We start from the raw sequence: 22134 nt of genomic DNA on the forward strand, positions 1-22134 counted from the left end.
AATTCCCCCCTTCCTTCTAGTCTTTCTGGAAGCTGAGCGGTAGCCGGAACAACCACTGACAAAAACAACCGCTGACAGAAACAGGCTTTTTTCAAATCTCACTGTGCCATTACATGCCCCACTGTGCCATCACTTGCCCCCACTGTGCCATCACTTGCCCCCACTGTGCCATCACTTGCCCCCACTGTGCCATCACTTGCCCCCACTGTGCCATCACTTGCCCCCACTGTGCCATCGCTTGCCCCCACTGTGCCATCGCTTGCCCCCACTGTGCCGGCCAAGACGATCTCCCTACCTTTTTTTTTTTCCAGATTCTGTCTTCCAGGCTGCGGGCATCCATCATTCAAAAGCCGCGCCTTCTCCTCAGACTGTTCCGTGATAGGCGGAACACAAATTTTCCCAGCAGGGCCTCTGTTCAGTGTTCTGCCTATCACGGATGTCCTCTCGTCCAAAGATGAGAAGGCATCCGTGATTGGCGGAACACTAAACAGAGGCCCGCTGGGAAAATTTGTGTTCCGCCTATCACGGAACAGTCTGAGGAGGAGGCGCGGCTTTTAAATAATGGATGCCCGCAGCCTGTCACGGAGACTGTCCTCGGCGTATAAGACAACCCCCGACTTTGGATGCATTTTTTTGCATCCAAAAAGTCGTCTTATACGCCGGAAAATACGGTAACTAACTTGTGAGCCTGACAACATCAGATTTGATAAGAGCTTCAGGCTCGGATTATATACTGTTTGATCAGTATTGTATCTGTGTAAATATACTAATATCCTGACATGTCTGTCTGTATAAAGTGTAGTTACATTTTAGTTTTACAGCTTTTGGTAAGTATTGTCTACTTACTACGCCATTTCTTTCTTTCCTGCAGACATGGCAATGCTTGGTTGCCTTGGGCCTGAAGTTCCTTGAATGCGGGCAGACGGTAAGCATCCATCAAATAATGCTTGCCGAAGATCAAGCTTCTTCCTCTGTTAACTAAGGGCTTGAATTGTATCTGGGCATGGCAAGTAGCCATCAGAGCCAGTGTGTTTCTATGGTTTACTGTGTGAACTTACAAAAAGTATGTGCAATTTTGCACAGGGGATGCTATGTTAGTTGTATAAATCATGGCTGTTTTTCTGCCTCCCCTTTTATTTACATCAAATTATGTATATCATGGTTGTTCTGCAATTTTAGTTCAATGTCCTATTTTGAGAAATCAAAACCTGTTTTGATCATTGTCCTAATTTCTTAATATCTTAATTTGTGTTAATCTGCTGTTTTCATTTGCCAATTGCCGTTTCAGTAGGCTACGTCAACAGAATTTTTCAACATAATATGCATGAGATTTTATCAAGTGTCTGTGCTGATGGTGGATGGCATCTATAGGAATAATTTTATCTGGAGATGAAACTATAGACTATTGCATGGCAACAATAGAGCAGACCATACAGCAATAAGTATTTATTCATAACTCAAAGTAGCTGCTTGCCATTCCGCCTGTGATGGGAATAGAAGCAGGGCATGTTTTGCATCTATAGCTCAAATCTGCTAGTCTGAAGGGACAAGCAAACTGATTAAAGACAGTGCCCAAAATTTTGCAGACCCATAACTATCACACCTCTATAGGTTTGTTGGACATGATATTTGTGGGCACTAATGCAGAGATGACCTCCACATTGTGGCCATAAGAGCCTCCACTCTTCTGGGAAGGCTTTTCGCAAGATTTTGAAGTGTGTCTGAAATTGAGACTCTACTCTATGCTAAAGGTGTTGAGCAAACAATGTCTTTATAGACCTGGCTTTGTACATCGGAGCAGTGTCTTTCTGTAACAGAAAAGGGCCTCTCCCAAAATGATATCACAAGTTTGAAAGTGCACTATTTTCTAAAATGGCTGTGCATGTTGTAGCATACACTGTACCCTGCACTGGACACACCAAACTACATCATTTGGAGGGGTGTCTAATAGATATGCTGGTAATTTGTTCACAAACGTCAGGCCATATAGGTGTATTGTAATACAAGTTCTATTTTTTTTTCTTAAAACGCTGCCAATGGTATTACTTGGCAGTAATATAAGATGTTAATTAACTGATCTGTATTAAATGAATTTAGATTTATACCTGTAAATCTGTTACGATCAAACATAGCAAATGCCAGAACTGTTTTACGTCCAGGTTTTCAGGGTAGTCTATTGTGCTAATAAACTATTCCGGCAATTCTTCACCTCAGCCATTCAAACAGAGATCTGCCAACTGAAGGTTCTAATCCCTGATCTCTGATAGAACCACAACTTCTTATTGCTGGAGTCAATTCTTCCCAAAAATATGACCATAATAAGCGGGATGATGCCTGTCCTAGAAAAGTGGAAGATCTCAGATATAGAGCATTGAATCTAATAAATAGCATTGTCTTTAGTACAGTGGACTTCACACAACACTGAATTCTGGTGGCGGTGCCTAAGGAACGGACCTGGGCATTGATTTTTATGAACACATAAGCTGTTGAAGGAAAATATTTTTTTTAAATCGCCTGTTAACATTCTATTGTATTGTCCATGTATTGCTATAATTGAAATAATTAACAGAGCTGCCTATAATTATTGATGGGGGGAAAAAATGCACTACCAAGTTTTCATGTATTTAGTCTATATTAATATATATTTGATTTTCTGAATGGTGAAGGAAAATGTGCAATGAAGCTGATAACATTCCTTTCTGCTGCTCTATCAGATAGAAGGCACACATTGTCAGAGCACTGATATTCAACGGCTGAATGGGTTTTTATATCCATGTTAGTGTTTTTAGTTTAGTTCTTTCTGAGAAAGAATTTTCTTGTTTAATGCTGCTATAATGTCCTTTTTAGATGTTTAAACCTACTATCTTGTTCCATATAGTAATAAGGTGACTACTATACTTTGCTCAAAGGGGAGCAAATATTGATTTCCAGCAATGCAACCACTTTATTGTCACTGCTGAGTTTTTACACTCCTCACCAACATTTTCTCTAAACATTGCATGAAGATAAGGCCTCAACAGATTAGTAGTAGAATGGTATTCCCTTAAGGGAACGGTACCACAAACATGCAATTTCCTGTTTTATGTTGTTCACAATGCCATGTACATTGGAAGATATACAGTTTGTGTGAAACACATTAAATCTGAACTTCAGGCACAAAACATAACATTGGATTTATTCCTCAATACCTGATTTATTCCTCAATAACTACAAAATATAAATCCACTTTGTATGCACCAAATGCCCTTGTGAACCCAGATATTATTGCCTTGTAAAAGCAGTGGTGACATCATCACTGTGCTGCATATAGCCTGTACAGAGAGCAGAGCTGCGGTTGGGTTACAGTGGGTCCAACTATTACATTCAGAAAATTACAGAGGGGCAGATACAAGGCCAGTCATTGTACACAAGAGAAGAGATCAGCAGTGACTGGTCTTTATTGGAACACATTGGCTCTTGTATTTAGACAATATTTATTTAGCCTATATTCCAGCTTTTTAAAAAGTGAGAAACACCCTTGATAAAACTGCAAGAGAACAAAAACATTGCATCGTTTATGCTAATATAACCAGTGGGGTAGATTCCGAACCGTGGTGGTCTCGTTTCACTTTGTGGTGATTCAGTGAAAATTTTCTTTCTATGAAGACTTGATGGTATCGCTAATTTTCAGTTTTGTTTTACTATTTCCAACCAGCACAGCAACCTCTTTTTTTAAAGAGTTACTTTGATCTTCTTGTGTGTGTTCTCTTTTTCCCCAAAAGATTGTTTTATGTGCAAAGCTTACACACACAATTATTACTTCCAGACAGATGAAAAATCCAACCCCACTGATTATCCTAGTCACTTGTGTTGACATTTTTTTTTTTTTTTTGCACCTCGCACACATGACAACAGTTCAGTGGTTGTTCATATCTCATGATTTGTGTCAAACATCTGTAGACTGATAAGACAATTTCATACAACATATGCTTAATGTCAAAGGGGCATATGCTTAGTACATATTTGCTGCAATCTGGAAGACAAAACATACACTTTTATTTAGTGCAGTCTGCATTTGATGAAAGGGTAACTCCACTTTTACAGGGAAAAAAATATTGCGTGTACAATTGCGATACAAGTCCTATTGTAATTGAATGTTATTAAAAATTACCTTTCCAATCTGAAGCTGCTGTAATTTTCTATAAATGCAAAGCAATATGGCTGCATGGAGTTGTTGCAATGGTAAAAAAAAAAGTATACTGCGCTGGTCACAGATATCAGTGATAACGTGAGATATAAACTGATATTTAAATAAACAAAAAAGGTGCTGCTGCAGCAAAAATGTCAGATATAAACATAGATGCAATAGAAAAAAATAAGCTGCGCTGCATAAATCACCGAAAACAAATGAATAAATGCAAATTGTTGTACACAAATGACTTGTGCAAAAAACATACACTTTAACTTGAACACATAAGTGACTGTGACTGTGATATAAATAAATAAATAAATAATAAAGTTCGTAGAAAAAGTCCAAAATCCAGTGACGTTCTAATTGAACTCTTATATAAGTGCAAACACACAGATCCCGGAACACCGTGCCAGAAAAGTGGGAATAGATGAGACCTCCACCTCTTATATCCTATCTGCTTACCGGCTCAACCAAGATCGTAGGCATATATGGCTAGTAGCTCAGAGTACAATTCCCTGGGATATCCTGTTCAGTAATCACCCATACGTTCCATATCAAGGATTGCACAGAAATTCCTGGTCTGATCATGCCTCACTGCTTTCCTTACCAAAGCTATATGGAGGTATGGCTGTACCGGATATCTTTAAATATTACCAGGCAGTTCACTTTCGGTCGAGTACTCGACTGGTGTAGACACAAGAATACAAAGATCTGGCCAAACACACAGCGGCAGAGGGAGAGACATAAGATGTCTTCAAACTTTGGACCAGCTTTTGACAAAATCATCAAAGATGCTACTGGCAGCAAGAGCTATCTTTCTAGGCAGAAGAAATCGAATGTCGCGTACACGCGATCATTTTTGGGCATGAAAAAAATTAAATCATCATTAAAACGACGTTGCCCACACACGTTTTTTTTTTTTTTAAGTGCTCTAGCAAAGCGCGGTGACGTACAACAGCACTATAAAGGGGAAGTTCCATGCAGGTGACGCCACCCTTTGGGCTGCTTTAGCTGATTTTGTGTTAGTAAAAGACGATTCGCGCTTTTCTGTCTGTTACAGCGTGATGAATGTGCTTACTCCATTACGAACGGTAGTTTTACCAGAACAAGCGCACCCGTATCATAACTTGCTTCTGAGCATGCACGGGTTTTTAACATCGTTTTAGCCCACACACAATCATTTTTTACAGTCCGAAAAACGACATTGTTTAAAACGTCGTTAAAAAATGCAGCATGTTCGAATTTTTTTTTTGTCGTTTTTCAGAACCCGGAAAATTATGTGAAGCCCACACACGATCATTTTAAATGACATTTTTTAAAAACGTTTTTTTCATGCCGAAAAATGATCGTTTTAAATGACACGATCATTTTAAATGACATTTTTTAAAAACGTTTTTTTCATGCCGAAAAATGATCGTGTGTACGTGGCATTAGGAACAGACTGCTAAATCTTCTCCCTTCTTATCTGTTAAGAAACATCCCTGTCATTTTGCCACTTTTCTCCCCTGTGTCCCATGTGTCTAGACTTTCAGCACCCGCCCTATCCTTGGTTTCTCCCCTCCAACCTTCCTGTGTCATTGCACAAATTAGAAGATCTCCATCAAGCCTTCTTGGTTCTTCTGGATCATTGCACCAGTTCCTGTGACACAACAATTCCAGGAGTTTTATTCTAACTTGGTCACTTTTCCCAAGCTTAATGGGGCATTTCTTCCAAACCTGACATTGCTTCCATTCACCAGGGAGATTTTCTGGCTTCTGTGGACATCAATGATGTTTCCTTGGGCTTGTTAGCGGTTTGCTGTGTTGCTCATCCCTTGTTTGGACTGTTTTTTGGAAGTCCGAAAGGTAAAATCTTTTTCTTGAAGTTCTTTGAGAGACATGAATCCTACTCCTCAGTTTATGATCATGCTCTCGGTACTGCTTTTATCCTGGGCCAGCCTACAGTGTTTTTTTTTTCTTCCCCCCACTATCTAATTAACCTGTAGGCAGCAGTATAAGGAGGGCCACAGGAAGGGTAAAGACTTCCTGCAGCCCTCCAGAAAAGGGTTTTTAACTTTTTTTTTTTATGTGATTTTCTGCCTATTTTTTCATATATATTCTTTAACAAATCCCTGTCAAAATGGACAGATGCAGACATTTTGGGATGGAAAGTGTCATTCTGAAAGTGAAATTGATATAAAGTGAAAGTGAAATTGATATAAAATTTAGAGACCATTAGGGGGGCTTACACGTACCTGGGTAAGTTCATATTCACCTCAACTGCTGAGCCTTTGTGAACAAGCAGACCTGACACTTTCGTATAGTAGCAGAACTTGCCTGATTCCCCTCCCATGCCTCTACATTGTTATTGGCCCATCACTATGCACAAGTAGGAATAGGTGAGTGGGAGCAGGGGGGAGCAATAATCTTCAACACTACATGAAAGTTTCTGCACCTTATCGCCCCTTTTACACAATTGCTCCATTCTCCTCTATGGAGTTGCGGGTGTAAATGGACGTGCAAATTGGATAGCAGCTGGCTGTAAACTGACAGGCAGTCCATTTACATCCGACTAGAGGAGAGAGAGCTGTGTCCGTGTCCACTCTGCATCAGCAGAGCAGACAGGGACCTGTCATCCGCCTGCTCAGTGGGGATTAGCGGCCAGATCCCCTACTGAGCAAGTAGATCGCAGATGGAGTCCCCTAAATCTACTATCTTTAGTGCTAGTTCACACCAGACACAGTTCCGTGTGCTTTTTTTCTGCACTAAAAATACATGCACAGTGTTTTCCATGTATTCCAATAGCTCTAGTTTACACCAGTGCAGTCAGTTCCAGTCCGTTTCCGATACGGAACTGCATCTGGTGTGAACTGGCCCTTAAACTATTTCACACCTTTTTATGATTTTACCAATTTCTCTCATTGGGTAGGTCACAGCTCTTCAGCATAAATAATGGCAGTATTTTATGTTGTTTTGCAGGAAGACGCAATCCTAAGGGCCAGTTCACACCAGACGTACAGTTTTGTGTGCATTTTTTCTGCACTAAAAATGCATGCATAGTGTTTTCCATGTATTCCAATGGCTCTAGTTCACGCCATGCAGTCAAGTTTCTTCACCAGAAACTGAGGCCTTGTACACACGACCCTTTTCCTCGACAAAATCCACCAAGAAAAATGCTGGCAGAGCTTTTTTGCAGAGGAAAACGGTTGTGTGTATGTTTTTCGTCGAGAAAACTGTCGTGGATCTCAACGAGAAAAAAAGAGAACATGTTCTCTTTTTTCTCGTTGGGAATCTCAATTTCTTTGTCGTGTTTCTCGTCAGGCTGGTTTACCACGAGAAACACGTTTGTGTGTATGCTTAGAAACCCGCATATGCTCAGAATAAAGTAAGAGACAGGAGCGCACCTTCGGTAAAAGTAGCGTTCGTAATGGAGATACCACATTCGTCACGCTGTAACAAACTGAAAAGCACAAATCGTCTCTCACCAAACTTTTACTTAACACGCAGTAACATGAGATTAGTAAAAGCAGCCCCAAGGGTGGCGCCAGTGGAATGGAACTTCCCCTTTATAGTGCTGTCGTACGTGTTGTGCGTCACCACGTTTGAGAACGACGAGATTTTGTCTTGACAGTGTGTATGCAAGGAAAGCTTGACAAGATTCTCGTCAAGCCTGACAAACTCGTTGAGGAAAACAATGTTTCATTTACGACGAGATTCTTGGTCGTGTGTACGAGGCCTGACTGCATGGTGTGAACTAGAGCCAACTAGAGCCATTGGAATACATGGAAAACACCCTGCATGCATTTTGTGCAGAAAAAAAGCACACGGAACTGCGTCTGGTGTGAACTGGCCCTAAAAGCAACAAGTTCTTTCTTGTGAAATGAACTATCATTTTTATATTTATGAAGCTTGTGATGTCTTGTAGATTGTGCATTAATTAGTATTTTCGTTATATGTCCCTTTTAAACAGTTTACTGCATATTAGCAAGTCCTGTCATATCTAATTCTGGGATCATGCACTTTTCTGCCTTAAGTTGCATAGCCTGGCTGATTTCATCTGTCTTAAAATCTATGAAAAACGTAATATGATTTTGTCTGCATTTTGTATTCATATAAAAGAAGCTGTTTTAAACATACAGTAAATGCAAAGATTGTGCATTCAAAATTAAAAATTGAACCTCATGAAGATTAACTGACATGATATGAGCTGAAATCTTTTAATAAAGATTTTCACAGCGTTTTCAGTTGTCATTGTGTGTTTTATTTAGTGCAGGGTGGTATATGCTTTCTTGCTGCAATGTTGTTTTTTTTCTGCATTTTAAAGGCTGGGGAAAGGGAGGGGGTTGTCATTTACCATAATATCTAAAATAGCTTGAAGTACAGATTTCTTTCAAATTGTTGTGACTTCCCCTAACACAAAAGGGTCCTGCTTTTTACCTTAACCATGGGCGTCCGCTGAAATTTTTTCAGGGAGGGGCGCTTCGGGAGCACAGATGCATTTAACCCTGTCTTCAAACGCTAGCGGGGGTTAAAAGCGCCCTGCTAGCGACCGAATAGCGCAGCTAAAACGATGGTAAAGCGCTGCTTTTTAGCGCCGCTTTACGGATAATACGGCCAGCTGGCAGTGTGAAATAGCTCTTGAGATAATTCAGCTTCACTCCATGTCCATATAAATATAGCCTAAAGAATGTACAGACCCCCCTTCAGCACAGATGGACCCCCCTTCAGCACAGACCCCTCCATTCAGCACAGATGGACCCCCATTCTGCACAAACCCCTCCATTCAGCACAGATGGATCCCCTTCAGCACAGATCCCCCGATTCTGCACAAACCCCTCCATTCAGCACAGATGGACCCCCCATTCTGCACAGACCCCCCCATTCCGCACAGACCCCCCCCATCAGCACAGGCCCCCCCATTCAGCACAAACCCCCCCCCCCCTCAGCACAGACGAACCCCCCTCCCCCATCCCATTCAGTACCTCAGATCAGCCATCAACGCTGTACAGGCACAGCAGGTTCCCTCCCCCTGTGTACACATAAACACTGGCGGGGAGGCGGTTTCACTCTGCTCGCTGCGCCTGTGTGACATCCGGCCCGGAACAGCTCAGACAGCCCGCGGCCGCAAAACTCTTCAACACCACCTCGATTTTCCAGGGGGGGTCAATTGCCCTCCCTTGCCCTATGGAGCGGACGCCCATGACCTTAACTATTAACAATAATTTCTAATGACAATAAAATACAGTCAAAGTGACTCTGTCATTATAAAAGTACAGTGGCTGTTTCTGAAAAAGACTGTCTGACTTTTTAGTACTTTTATGTCACAGAACATGTATGCTGTAAATTATTTTCATTAAAGTGTCAGAACTACTTCTCTCTAGATTTGTTATTGGTCAGACAGCATTGAAATCAAAGCTTCAGAATGACAGTCAGAATAAGGGCAAAAAAGGCAAATTTGTAATAAGATCAGTAATGATGATCTTCATTAGTCTCTCATGACATATTCCCTTTAAGGTAACCACTACATGTTTATACTTTGACTTCCATCTGATCCCTCTGGGGTTATTTAAATAAAAAGGGGGGAAATATAAAGTAAAGTATAAAGTGGTTTTCAAAACTCAAGAAATTAAAATGCATGTCAGGGCAAAATAAAAAAAATAAACATTCAGTACATCGCTTCTAATACATGTGTGTTTGCTAATGCTTTTGTTCCTTTGCAAAGCTGCAAGTCTAGAAAAATTCTTGTTACTATGCCAAAAATGCAACAACAACATAGTGCCTTTCCTGCACTAAATTTCCAACCAGTGTTTCTGACCATGCTTGCTGGACTACAGAACTCAATCTGTTCCCCCATTCCCCTCTGTTCCACTCTACATGCATGCATAGTCATTTCATTACCAGCAAAACAATGCTGCTACAGTACCTTTACACCCAAGAGTCTGTCTATACTGTATGTTTGCAGGGTCAGGCCTGTTGGAAGGTGCAATTGTGGGGGGGGGGGGGGGGGGGTATTTAGCATGTCTATACTAACTGAGCTCTTGGCTACTAATATAGTCACGGGGAGTAATCTAGTTCTTACTACAGAAAGGAGATAAAAGACAACAACTAGAGGGGGAATGCCTGGGTTAACATTTTAAAAACCAGAGATGGATATAGTACAATATCAATTTGAAAAAAGTTGGGACGCTGTGTAAAAGCTACATAAAAACAGAATGCAATGGTTTGCCAATCTCAAACCCATATTGCAGGGGTCTCCAAACATTCTAAACAAAGGGCCGCTTTATTGTCCTTCAGACTCTTGGAGGGTCGGACTTTGGCCAGCGGGGGGTGGAAATTTTCCTGGCATCAGTGGGACTTTAGGAAATCAGGACTGACACGCGGGCGTGAAATCGTGCACGTTCACCTAAACTCGCAGGGCTTCATTCCCGCAGCTCAGTGTGAACCTGGGCTTGGGGTTGCATCTCGGAGTTAAGATGGAAATAGGTGAGTAGATGCCTTACGATGCTAATTTTTGGTGACACAGTTGCCCGTTCTCAGTTGCGTGCTCATGTAACTGAGACCTGGGTTAACATTTTAAAAACCAGAGATGGTAATAGTACAATATCAATTTGAAAAAAGTTGGGACGCTGTGTAAAAGCTACATAAAAACAGAATGCAATGGTTTGCCAATCTCAAACCCATATTGCAGGGGTCTCCAAACATTCTGAACAAAGGACTCTCCCCTCAGTACACAGGGACTATTGACACACCTACAATTAAATATTTCTATTTACAGAAAGCCCAATTGGAGCTCTTCTATCCAGTTAAAAAATGTTTCTTTATGGGACTAACATTCTGAGGTTGGATGCACTCGATAAAGCCATCCATGTTGCCTGATCCTTGCATAGTTGCCCTAACCTATGGTCAAATTTTTGGAATGCTTGCAAAAAAATGGAGCCTTGTGTGGCGAGGCTAAATTGGGTAAAATGGTTATAGATGCTGTGGAGCTACATACGTTTCCAAAACCCCCCCACCTTCCTACAGCCTTCAATGAAGGGAGAATTTTGGCAGTGTCTATTTTAATGTAATCAACAGAACTACAGGCTGCTTGCATACCTGTTTAGGTAATTTCCAGTATCCCTGAGGTCCCAATTCCCAGGGTCCTTTTATTGTGCAAGTTATGCTGATGCTGCAAACCATGCTGTTCTGGCCCTTGTCTTTCCCCTTCACACTGAGCTGCGGGAGTGGAGCAGGGGCAGGACATACTCTGTAGGGTTCTTACTCGCTGGGGAGGGTGCAAACCAGCAGAGCTTCTCCTTTTGGGTGGAGCGCTGTTATACTTCGAAAATTATTAATGTAAGATTGTACCCAAAATAAATTGCTATTTATTTTTTAACAGAGCTTTCTTTTGGTGGTATTTAACCACAATGGCCGAGATTCAGGTACGACTTGCGCGGGAGCAAGTGTGATTTGTGCCGCGCAAGTACGGATTTGCTCCCAGGCAAATTTGCGGGTGACCCAGAAAGCAAGCTAAGCCTGAAATGTGGCATTTTTGCACAGAGGCAGTTTCTCTGCCCCGGCGCAATTAAGGGGCAATTTTGCTCAGGGAGCAACTTGCGCTCTCATGGTTTTCCCTCAGAAAATATGCAAATGAGGAACTGCCACTGATTCATAAACTTGCGCGTGTGAGGAGCATTTTGCTCCCAAAGCGCGCAAGCTGTTTGGCCGGGGCAAATTTGCACTTTATAAAAGCAGGGGCAAGTTAGCAACAGATGGCCACAGGTCAGCTGGAGAGCAACTACAGCACTCCTCACCGTGTGTAGGGACTACAAAAAAAAAAAAAAAAAACTTTGAGCATAAACTAAATATAGAAAAGCTCCTAATCTGAGCAAAAAAAAAATCCCCAAAAAAAAAAAATATATAAGCATAATCAAAATAAATAGAAAAAGCTCATTATATGAGCAGCAAGGGATAGGTAAAAAATACAAAAAATAAAAGGAAAATATATATTTTTTTTGGACATCCTTATGCCAAGGGTGCCCCGGCTCTGGCTCCTCAGTCTGCGTGGTTGAGCCTGTGGTGGGGATGGAGCCTGGGCTGAGGATGGAGCCTGTGGTGGGCATGGAGCATGGGGTGGGGATGGAGGGGGGGAGGAGCATCAACCCCTACTTCCTCACTCCTGGCAGGTGGTGCCTGCATTTCCTCCATGGCGTTGGCCAGGCGGGTGAGCACGCTGTTGGTTTGGGCCAACATCCGCAGCTGCCGGGTGGTATTGGTCCTCTGCTGCCGCCAGGTTAATCTCTCCTCCTCCAGGAACAGCAGCAGTGTTGGCCTCCACCGCACCTGCCAACCTGCTCACCTCCGCTGTTAGCAAAGCGATGGCGCCCTGCTGCTCGACCATGCAGGTGACCATGGCTCCACAGTTGGCACTGACTTCCTCCAAGCTCTCAGTATCTCGTATCCCTCGGTCAGCATGCAGGGTGAGGGCCTGCTGCAGAGAGGAGGAGGAGGATGCCAGGCTGTCCGCCACCCACCTTAAGTCTCCCACCATGTCCCCTATATGGCGGGTCTGCCGGGCCTGCTCCTCCTGCAGACCTTCACGGAGGCTGGAGGGTACACCCCTCGTTTTACATAGAGCCTTCCTTGGAGGAGAGGCTGGGGCACGAACTGAGGGAGAAGAAGGGGAGTGGGCCACACTGAAGGGGGGGACACTGGAGGGGCTTGCCCTGGAGGGGGTGACGTTATGGTCGGGGGGGTGGTGGGGAGGTCAGGGATGGTGGGATCCTCCTGGAGGTACACAGATTCATCCAGGTTGAGGATAATGGACTCCTCCACCACTTCCTCCTCCCTAGATGGACTATGGCCGAAATCCTCCTCCACCAACATGCCCAGTATCTGCAGGGGGCCTGACTGGACCCCATGATGTTCTGGGGATGGCGTGGGTCGCCCTACAGCCGACGATGGCCCAGCCTCATCATCAACATCTGTGGATGACACAAAAAAAATATGTTGCTGGAGCAACACACTTATCACATGTTCCCTTCTACCCCTCCCATGATACACAGCAAATATGAGAAATAAAAACTTTTTACATCTTCCCTTCTACCCCCTCATATGTTCCCTTCTACCCCCTCCCATGATACACAGCAGATATGATAAATAAAAACTTTTTACATCTTCCCTTCTACCCCCTCATATGTTCCCTTCTACCCCCTCCCATGATACACAGCAGATATGAGAAATAAAAACTTTTTACATCTTCCCTTCTACCCCCTCATATGTTCCCTTCTACCCCCTCCCATGATACACAGCAGATATGATAAATAAAAACTTTTTACATCTTCCCTTCTACCCCCTCATATGTTCCCTTCTACCCCCTCCCATGATACACAGCAAATATGAGAAATAAAAACTTTTTACATCTTCCCTTCTACCCCCTCATATGTTCCCTTCTACCCCCTCCCATGATACACAGCAGATATGATAAATAAAAACTTTTTACATCTTCCCTTCTACCCCCTCATATGTTCCCTTCTACCCCCTCCCATGATACACAGCAGATATGAGAAATAAAAACTTTTTACATCTTCCCTTCTACCCCCTCATATGTTCCCTTCTACCCCCTCCCATGATACACAGCAAATATGAGAAATAAAAACTTGTTACATCTTCCCTTCTACCCCCTCATATGTTCACTTCTACCCCCTCCCATGATACACAGCAAATATGAGAAAAAAAACTTACCAGTCCCCAAGTCCCCAACAGTGGAGTCATAGCCTGGGAGTCCCTCCACCTGCTCCAGCGCTAAACTCTGTGCGATAACCTCCTCCTCCGGATTTAATCGTAAAGAGCAGGCTGGTCCTCCTCCCGTGCCCCTGCTATGCTTTCTGATTAGGACAATTTTGTCCCTGACTCGACGACGCATGTCAGTAAATTTTTTTTGGATGTCCTCCCAGGACCTCTCCTCAATGCCCAGGGCATTTATGTCCAATGTAATAGCCTCATATATTGCCCTCCTTTGGGCTACGGTGGTATTCTTCCGCTCTGAACCAAAAAGAACGGCAGTATGGCGCGTCAGTGCCGCAAGCAGTATATCCATCTCAGCGGAGACAAAATTTGCTTTTCTTTTTTTTTTCTTATCAGGAGGTGCCATCTCAGAAAAAAGGGCAAAATGACCTTGCTCAGGGGGGGTGGAACAAGCGGGATGTAATTTTGCACAGGACCTGCGCAGGTCTGCCCCTATTTATTTGCTCAGTACAAGCAGCTGGGCAGAATTTGCCCTGAAAATAGGCGCAAACCACTGCTGAGTGGAAAAAAGATCATTTGCATAGGGCACACCCACTTTCACTTGCGCTGCCTTACGCCCTGATTTTTGCCTTACAAAGGAGCAAGTTAGCAGACAAAAGGAATCCTGAATCAGGTGGCAATCTTTCCAATTTGCCCCAGCGCAGAGCAAATCAGCTGCTCTTCACATGTGCAACTAATGGGCAAATCTACCTGAATCTGGGCCACTGTCTTTTTTATATTTTTGCTAAACAAGCGAAAAAAGACTGGAAAATTGGGGACATTTTTTTTTTCTGATGGGCACTGATAAGGCTGCAGTGATGGTCAGTGCCCTGATTACCAGTGTAAGCAGTGTGCCAACAGTATGATTAGACACAGCTGATCACATAACGGGCTGCTGTGATTGGCCCTTTACCCCAATCTGTGATTAGCAGTGTCCAAGGGACAACTGATGGGCATTCATATAAAATAATCAGCTGTTTCATACACCTGACCAAAATTTACCTTTACCTGCAAATATTAACCCCTTTTATAACTGAGGGTAACACAAATCCTAATGCCTAAACACAATTTTGCGACTTTGACATATGTTAGTAAAACTGTACATGTCATCACAACTACTTTGTGTCTCCAGGTGGATTATACCTTCTTAGGCGTTCTAATACCTCTCCACCCTATCTGAAACATAAAAAAAAAAAAGGGTTTTCTTTCATTATACTTTAATTAAATACACAATATCTTTCTAAATGTCAAATATTGAAAGAAATAGTATCAAAAATTACATACATACATATATATATATATATATATATATATATATATATATATATACACATACACTATATTGTCAAAAGTATCGGGATGCCTGCTGTTACACACACGACCTTTAATGGCATTCCAGTCTTAGTCCGCAGGGTTCAATATTGAGTTGGCCCACCCTTTGCAGCTATACTAGCTTCAACTCTTCTGGGAAAGCTGTCCACAAGGTTTAGGAGTGTGTCTATGAGAATGTTTGACCATTCTTCCAGAAGTGCATTTGTGAGGTTTGACGTGCAGGCCTGGCTCGCAGTTTAAGTCATTTTAGCTCTTTATTAGCAATAAAAAAAATCTATCTTCTCCATGGGGCAAGAAGAGAGAGATCCAATATTTCTGGTTCCTGATGGTTAGTACAGGACTTGAGGCTCTCGATGAGTAACACATGAATAAAAGTCAGCACTAGAGAAATAATAACAGTGGCAGGTAGCAAAAAGGTCAATATATACATCTCAAACTGCAAGGCTCTGCGCTCCGAGGCCACCCTTTTTTTGTTTTAAGCCTATTAGAGCCACAATATAATACACAAATGGCACTTGCAAAGATGGCCACTGGTTCCAGATACGGACGTGGTGGCTTGATGTCAGTACCCACTTGCTCTGGGGTACTCGCGCTCAAGCCTCGTTATCTGTGTCTATTAACACATGCAGTGCGTCTCAGCCCCACCACCTGCTCCTTCACCAATGGCTCCTGCTGCTGTCCTCTGAGGAGGGAGACAGAGAGAAGCTCCAAGCCAAGATCAGGCTCAGGAAAGTATTTTTGCGGAGGCTGCACCTAAACCTAAGTTTTTACAACTGCTAAAAAAAACATTAGCAACTGACATTCTTTTAGTCCCAAAACAATTAATGGAATATAGAAACAATTAAGGGTTTTAGCCATTAATATTACCATTAAAATAAAATGGTAGACTTAAATGAATAGCAATGCAACTGACAATAAATGGTAAACTACTACAAATTATATAATAAAGAATGAAAAATATATTGCATACACATACAAAAAGGGCAACCTGCTAAATAAATATAATCTGCAATGTGTATCTCTATAACTATGCCATACAAAATGCTAAATGTAAGGTTGTGCAAAGTGCAAAATTCATAAAAAGTTCATATTACACCTGTCATGCAAAAAGTCTTCACAGTGCATCTACATATCCATGTCATACACTATCGGCACTAAAAGATGGTACCCAGCGCTCAGTACAATAGCTCACTTTACTTTATAGTTTGAGGACTCATCCATGAGTCAGCAAGGGAACGAAACTTCAGGAGTAAAAAACGATTCTGCAGCTCCTCCAAAAGATGAGTGGATGATCCAGCCAGTAACATGCAATGGAAACGAGTAGAAGGGTGCAGGGATTAACCGCTTGCTGCCCACCCACAGTACTTTTGATGGTACATTGCTGAGCAAATGCGCACTGGCGTGTGACTGATAACGATGCTTAGGACCTGGTCTTTATGAGCGCCCCTCAGCAGGACGGGCGCGTTTTTATGATTTATTTTACCTTTTATTTTTTATTTTTACACTGTTCTTAAAAAAAAAATTGTGTCACTTTTATTCCTATTACAAGGAATGTAAACATCCCTTGTAATAGAAAAAAAGCATGACAGGACCTCTTAAATATGAGATCTGGGGTCAAAAAGACCTCAGATCTCACATTTACACTAAAATACAATAATAATAATAAAAAAAAGGCCATTTAAGAGCTATGGGCGGAAGTGAAGTTTTGACGTTGCTTCCGCCTTGCAATGATATGGAGACGGGTGGGGGCCACCTTCCCCTCACCTCGTCTCCATACCAAGCAGCAGAGAGGACCCGATCGCCTCCGCCAATAAAAGTGATCTTGTGACGAATCTGCAGCAGAGACCACTTTTATCTGAAAGCGGACCGCCCAAAGAAGAAGAGGATACTGGGGTTATTGCAGCTAGCTAGGTGGTCTGTAAGTGGTTAAGCTAAACAATTTTTGTTTTTAAAACAAATAAAATTACACCAAAGCACATTTAATCTCCCTCCCACCCTACAAAAAATTGTGATGCCCCCGCCCCCACATATACGCACCTACTAACCTAAACACATGCATCAGGGGCACCTACTTGTGAAAACATTGATTGCAATACATATATTAAATATCGTCATGCATGCCGGAGTGAGAGCAATAATACTAGCACAAGACCTCCTTCATTAACTCTAAAATGATGACCTATTGAAGCATTGTCTATAGAAAATATAAGGTACTGAAGTTTGTCACCATTTCACGGGTGCACACAAATTTAAAGGGGTTGTAAAGTCAGAAGGTTTTTTTATCTTAATGCATTCTATGTATTAAGATAAAAAACCTTCTGTGTGCAGCAGTCCCCCTAATACGTACCAGAGGCCCCTCTCTCTCTCCGGAGTCTCCTGATTGGCTGAGACACAGCAGCAGCACCATTGGCTCCTGCTGCTGTTGCTGTCAATCAAAGTCAGCCAATCGGAAGAGAGAGGGGGCTAGGCCGAACAGGGGGCTCCATGTCTAAATCGACAAAGAGAGCTGTGACACTGCTCGGGTGCCCCATAGCAAGCTGGAGGTACTCGACAGGAGGGAAGGCCCTGGAGAACTGAAGAGCGACTCAATAAGAGGAGGTTCAGGGCTGCCCTGTGCAAAACCAACTGCACAGAGCAGGAATGTATGACATGTTTGTTATTTTTAGAGAAAAAAAAAACAAGACTTTATAATAACTTTAAGATTTGACATGTTGGGTATCTATTTACTCGGTGCAACCTCGTCTTTTTTTTTACCAAAAATGTGGGTAGTTTTTTTGCGTTTGTTTTCCCTAAAATTCACTTTAGTGTGTTTTTTACTACTTTACCTTTGCGGTAATATCAAGTGAAACTACCACTATTGTATTCTCTAGGGCAGGGCTCAAAATTTCAAGTCCTGAGCTACTAGCCAGGCCTCAAGAGTTACTCGCCACCAGTTGCCCCACCTAATTCATACACTGCCATGCGCCTAATTGCACCCGTAAACACGCCCTCGTAGATTATCTCATAGAATGACAATGTTTTATGCAGAATCAAGTTACAAAATTAAATATTACCAACAAAAACTTTAACAAAATGGGACAGGGCACTGGGGGCAGACCAGAGGGACAGGGCACTGGGAGCAGACCAGAGGGATAGGGCACTGGGGGCAGACCAGAGGGACAGGGCACTGGGGGCAGACCAGAGGGACAGGGCACTGGGGGCAGACCAGAGGGACAGGGCACTGGGGGCAGACCAGAGGGACAGGACACTAGAACTGGGTCTCTTCCCCATTCTCTTGCTGTCTCCTCTGCAACTCCCATCCATCCTCTCTCTCTCTCCCATTCATCTCATCATCAGGAGTCTGTGTGTGCGGCTCCACGCTTGCATGTCCCCACTTCCCCCTTTTATTCAGGCTGGTGGAGAGGAGAGGAGCTGCAGCACAGCGGGAGGGAGTACAATCCAGCGCTGAGATCCACACAACTGCACAGCCATTGACACCATAGCACAGCGCACACTGACAGCGCACAGCACACATTGAGACCAGTCTGTTCACAGTGCTCAGGCTGAACTGTTGGACACTTACATAGAGCACAAGGAGAAGAAAACGGCACAAACTAGAAGGCTGCCGCCCTCATGTCAGGGCAACTTTCAGTGAGCGCTGCACCGGAGTGGAATTTTTGCAATCCTCCACCTCACTCATTACTTTCTGCTCTCCAGCTACATTGGTCGGGGCCCGGGGGAGGGGGGCAGGCTCAGAGAGGTCATACTGTTAGGTCCCATGGCTTAATAAAAATTGTAAGGAGAGCACCTGTGTACTGCTCTGCCTGTGCGCGGCTCACCAGACTACTTTTCCCGAGCATGCACCTTTCCTCTTCGGCCGCCAATCTCATCGGGACTCTAAGTGTAGGCACAGATTGGAGGGAGATTAGTCATGCAGCCCTATCATCACTCGCCCCCAGCTTAAATCCACTCGCCAAATGCTAGTAGGCGAGTGGAAATTTTGAGGGCTGCTCTAGGGTGTCTGCTTTCAGAAAATATATAATATTTGGGGTTTAATGTAATCTTCAGGCCTAAAAAGATTTTTTTAAACGTGTACAAAAAAAACGCACACAACAACTCTGGCAGTGAAAAGGTTAAATATTCAGCGCAACCTATTAGAAATCATGTATTCTAAGAGAATGTGATCAAATGTGGCTTCTGTGTATGACAGTTCATGTTTCGCTTTATTTTTGTTTGCAACAATGTTCATTATTTAAACCTTCAACTAGAGTGTGATTTTGTGGAGAATCCAAATAAGCAATAAATAGTTGACAGAGGTTATAACCTAAAAAAAAAAAAAACTTTTTGGTTGGAATCGACTTTAAGTGATTTGTTAATAGTGGCTTACTAATGACTTCACGCACATCTTACGATGTCTTACATGCTTGCTTCTGAGAGATAAAGCCGTAACAGGTCACCATATTTTTAAATGGCCACTAGAGCATCTAGGGGTGAACACTTTTAGGGTCTTAATGGGCATTGATCACTTTTGCATTCCTGCACAGGTTTATGAGAATGCAAAATCTGCTTGAAGCAGGTCAAATGCAGACTAGGAGGAGGTCATATTCACCTGTCATCGAATTCTGAAAAGTCTCAAACTAATTCCATCAAAACAAGCCCTTAGTCTGTATAGATTTTATGTGCTCCCATCAGTTTTACAGCTTAAAGTATTACTAAACCCACAACAGTAAAATCAGTGTATATATGCAGTAAAGCATGCCTGTTATACTCACTGTGGAACATAAGGGGTTAATCCTCTGCATTGTGGTAAAAGGCTGTTTGATCCTGTCTTCTCTGATCCTCCCCTCCTTCCACAGTCCCCAATCCATCTCCTGACAATACAGAGCCTTGGGGGCACACTGCACATTCTCAGTTTGGTGTGTATTGCTAGAGCATTTTTTTTTTTGGGCAGGTGCATGTAAACAGCACAGGGCCAATCAGCACTGTCCAGACAGAGGGTGAGGGGTCCCACAGCATCTTAGGACAATCGGAGGAGAATGAAAATTCCTCCTACGAGCTCTAACCAGATACTGATAGAAGTCATAAGACTGCTATAAACTGCTGATGAGAAAAGGTATTTAGCAGTTTAGATTTACTAAAATAATTGCATTTCCATGTTCTGTGTACTGTGGGAGAACAGATATAATGAATGCAGGGTCCTGGGTTTAGTAATACTTTAAATCAATGGGCCCGATTTACTAAAGGCAAATAGAATTTTCCACCGAGCCGAATGAGCTTAAGCTCTGCTTATTGCCATCATTTATACCAGGGGTGGGGAACCTTTTTTCTGCCAAGGGCCATTTGGATTTTTGTAACATCATTCGGGGGCCGTACAAAATGATCAACTTAAAAATTAGCACCGCACATCTGGACCCCTTTTACATTACACAGCACCGCACCTCTGGACCCCTTTTACATTACACAGCACTGCACATCTGGACCCCTTTTACATTACACAGCACTCTGGACCCCTTTTACATTACACAGCTCTGGTCCACTTTTACATTATACAGTACCCTGCACCTCTGGACCCCTTTTACATTACACAGCACCGCATCTCTGGACCCCTTTTACATTACACAGCACCGCATCTCTGGACCCCTTTTACATTACACAGCACCGCATCTCTGGACCCCTTTTACATAACACAGCACCGCATCTCTGGACCCCTTTTACATTACACAGCACTCTGGACCCCTTTTACATTACACAGCAACACTCTGCACCACTAGACCCCCCTTTTTTTTTTGAGAGAGATCAAGATTGTTCTTTTTATTTTAAGAAATTTAGATCCTTGAAGGGTACATCATCACACGGATTCTTTGTCCCATGGCTTTGGCAGGCAAGTTGGAGCGGAACTTCGCACGGACCATGCCACTGTTGCCATGAGCTCTGGTCACCTTCCCCCAGATCACACGAGTTTTATTAGGTTTTCCACCTGGGGTCACTGTGTTATTTTTTGCTTTGTATACATAGGCGCATCTTTTGCCCAAGTAGAAGTCTGTCTCATCCCGAGCGTAGACCCCTTCGATTTTCAGCAGGGCCGTGTGTTCCCGCTGATTTCTGAGGCCTCTCTTGTAGCCAGCAAAGGTCGCTTTACACCACAATCTGCCAGACATTTTGTACTGTCAATGTCCAGATGCAGACAACCGCACTGGATTCCAAGATGGAGGAAAAGGAAGCACCACTAGACCCCTTTAGATTTACACAGACACCCCCCCAGCTCTGTTCTTTCCTGCATTAATCATGCAGATGGAGAGACAGGGGCTATTAGTGAAAGCCTTAATGGCCGAGACTCACTCTGGGCTTTTCACCGACCCATTCGGGGCTCCAGCCTCCCCAGCCCACAGCTCCGCGGACACTCAGCGGCACGGGGGGGCCGGATGGAATGATTTTGCGGGCCACAGGTTCCCCACCCCTGATTTATACAGGTGCATGCAAAACTGCTGTTTTTTTATTTTCTTTGCAAAGTGACTTTTCATCAACATGTACCAAGGTCTGCGGAAAATTCCCTAAAGAAGTGAACCGCCTTTAGTAGATGAAGCCCAATGTGTCAAGTCAGCTATATAATACTATATACAGTATATCAGAATGCCATTTTGTGAAATAGAAAAAGTGTTGGAAGAATTTAGTGATGTCCTGTGAGGTGGCATCCTACTGAGTGGCAGTGATATAGATACAGTGCCTTGAAAAAGTATTCATACCCTTGAAAATTTTCACATTTTGTCAGGTTACACCCAAAAATGTAAATGTATTTTATTGGGGTTGTATGTGATGGACCAACACAAAGTGGCACATAATTGTGAAGTGGAAGGAAAATGATAAATGGTTTTCAATTTTTTTTTACAAATAAATATGTGAAAAGTGTG

General features: G+C 42.9%; 2 protein-coding genes across 3 annotated transcripts in view; one reads left to right on the top strand and one right to left on the bottom strand.

Annotated features, from left to right (window-relative positions):
- Positions 1-22134, top strand: part of SLC11A2 (solute carrier family 11 member 2) — a 140980-nt gene that overhangs the window by 113692 nt on the left and 5154 nt on the right. For both annotated transcript variants that reach the window (XM_040340851.1, XM_040340852.1), the window contains exon 17: positions 872-925. In XM_040340851.1, the coding sequence (XP_040196785.1) occupies positions 872-925 (54 nt within the window). The remainder of the gene's footprint in view (positions 1-871; positions 926-22134) is intronic.
- LOC120929431 (60S ribosomal protein L35a) lies at positions 21017-21456 on the bottom strand. Its single transcript, XM_040340853.1, has one exon. It carries the CDS (start codon positions 21382-21384, stop codon positions 21052-21054), a length of 333 nt encoding a protein of 110 aa, XP_040196787.1. The 5' UTR covers positions 21385-21456; the 3' UTR covers positions 21017-21051.

Source organism: Rana temporaria, chromosome 2 (assembly GCF_905171775.1).
Source record: "Rana temporaria chromosome 2, aRanTem1.1, whole genome shotgun sequence".
In the NCBI taxonomy this organism is placed as follows: domain Eukaryota; kingdom Metazoa; phylum Chordata; class Amphibia; order Anura; family Ranidae; genus Rana; species Rana temporaria.

What these genes read in the sequence shown, in the direction of transcription:
- LOC120929431 (XM_040340853.1), bottom strand. Translation starts at nt 21,384, where the DNA reads ATGTCTGGCAGATTGTGGTGTAAAGCGACCTTTGCTGGCTACAAGAGA.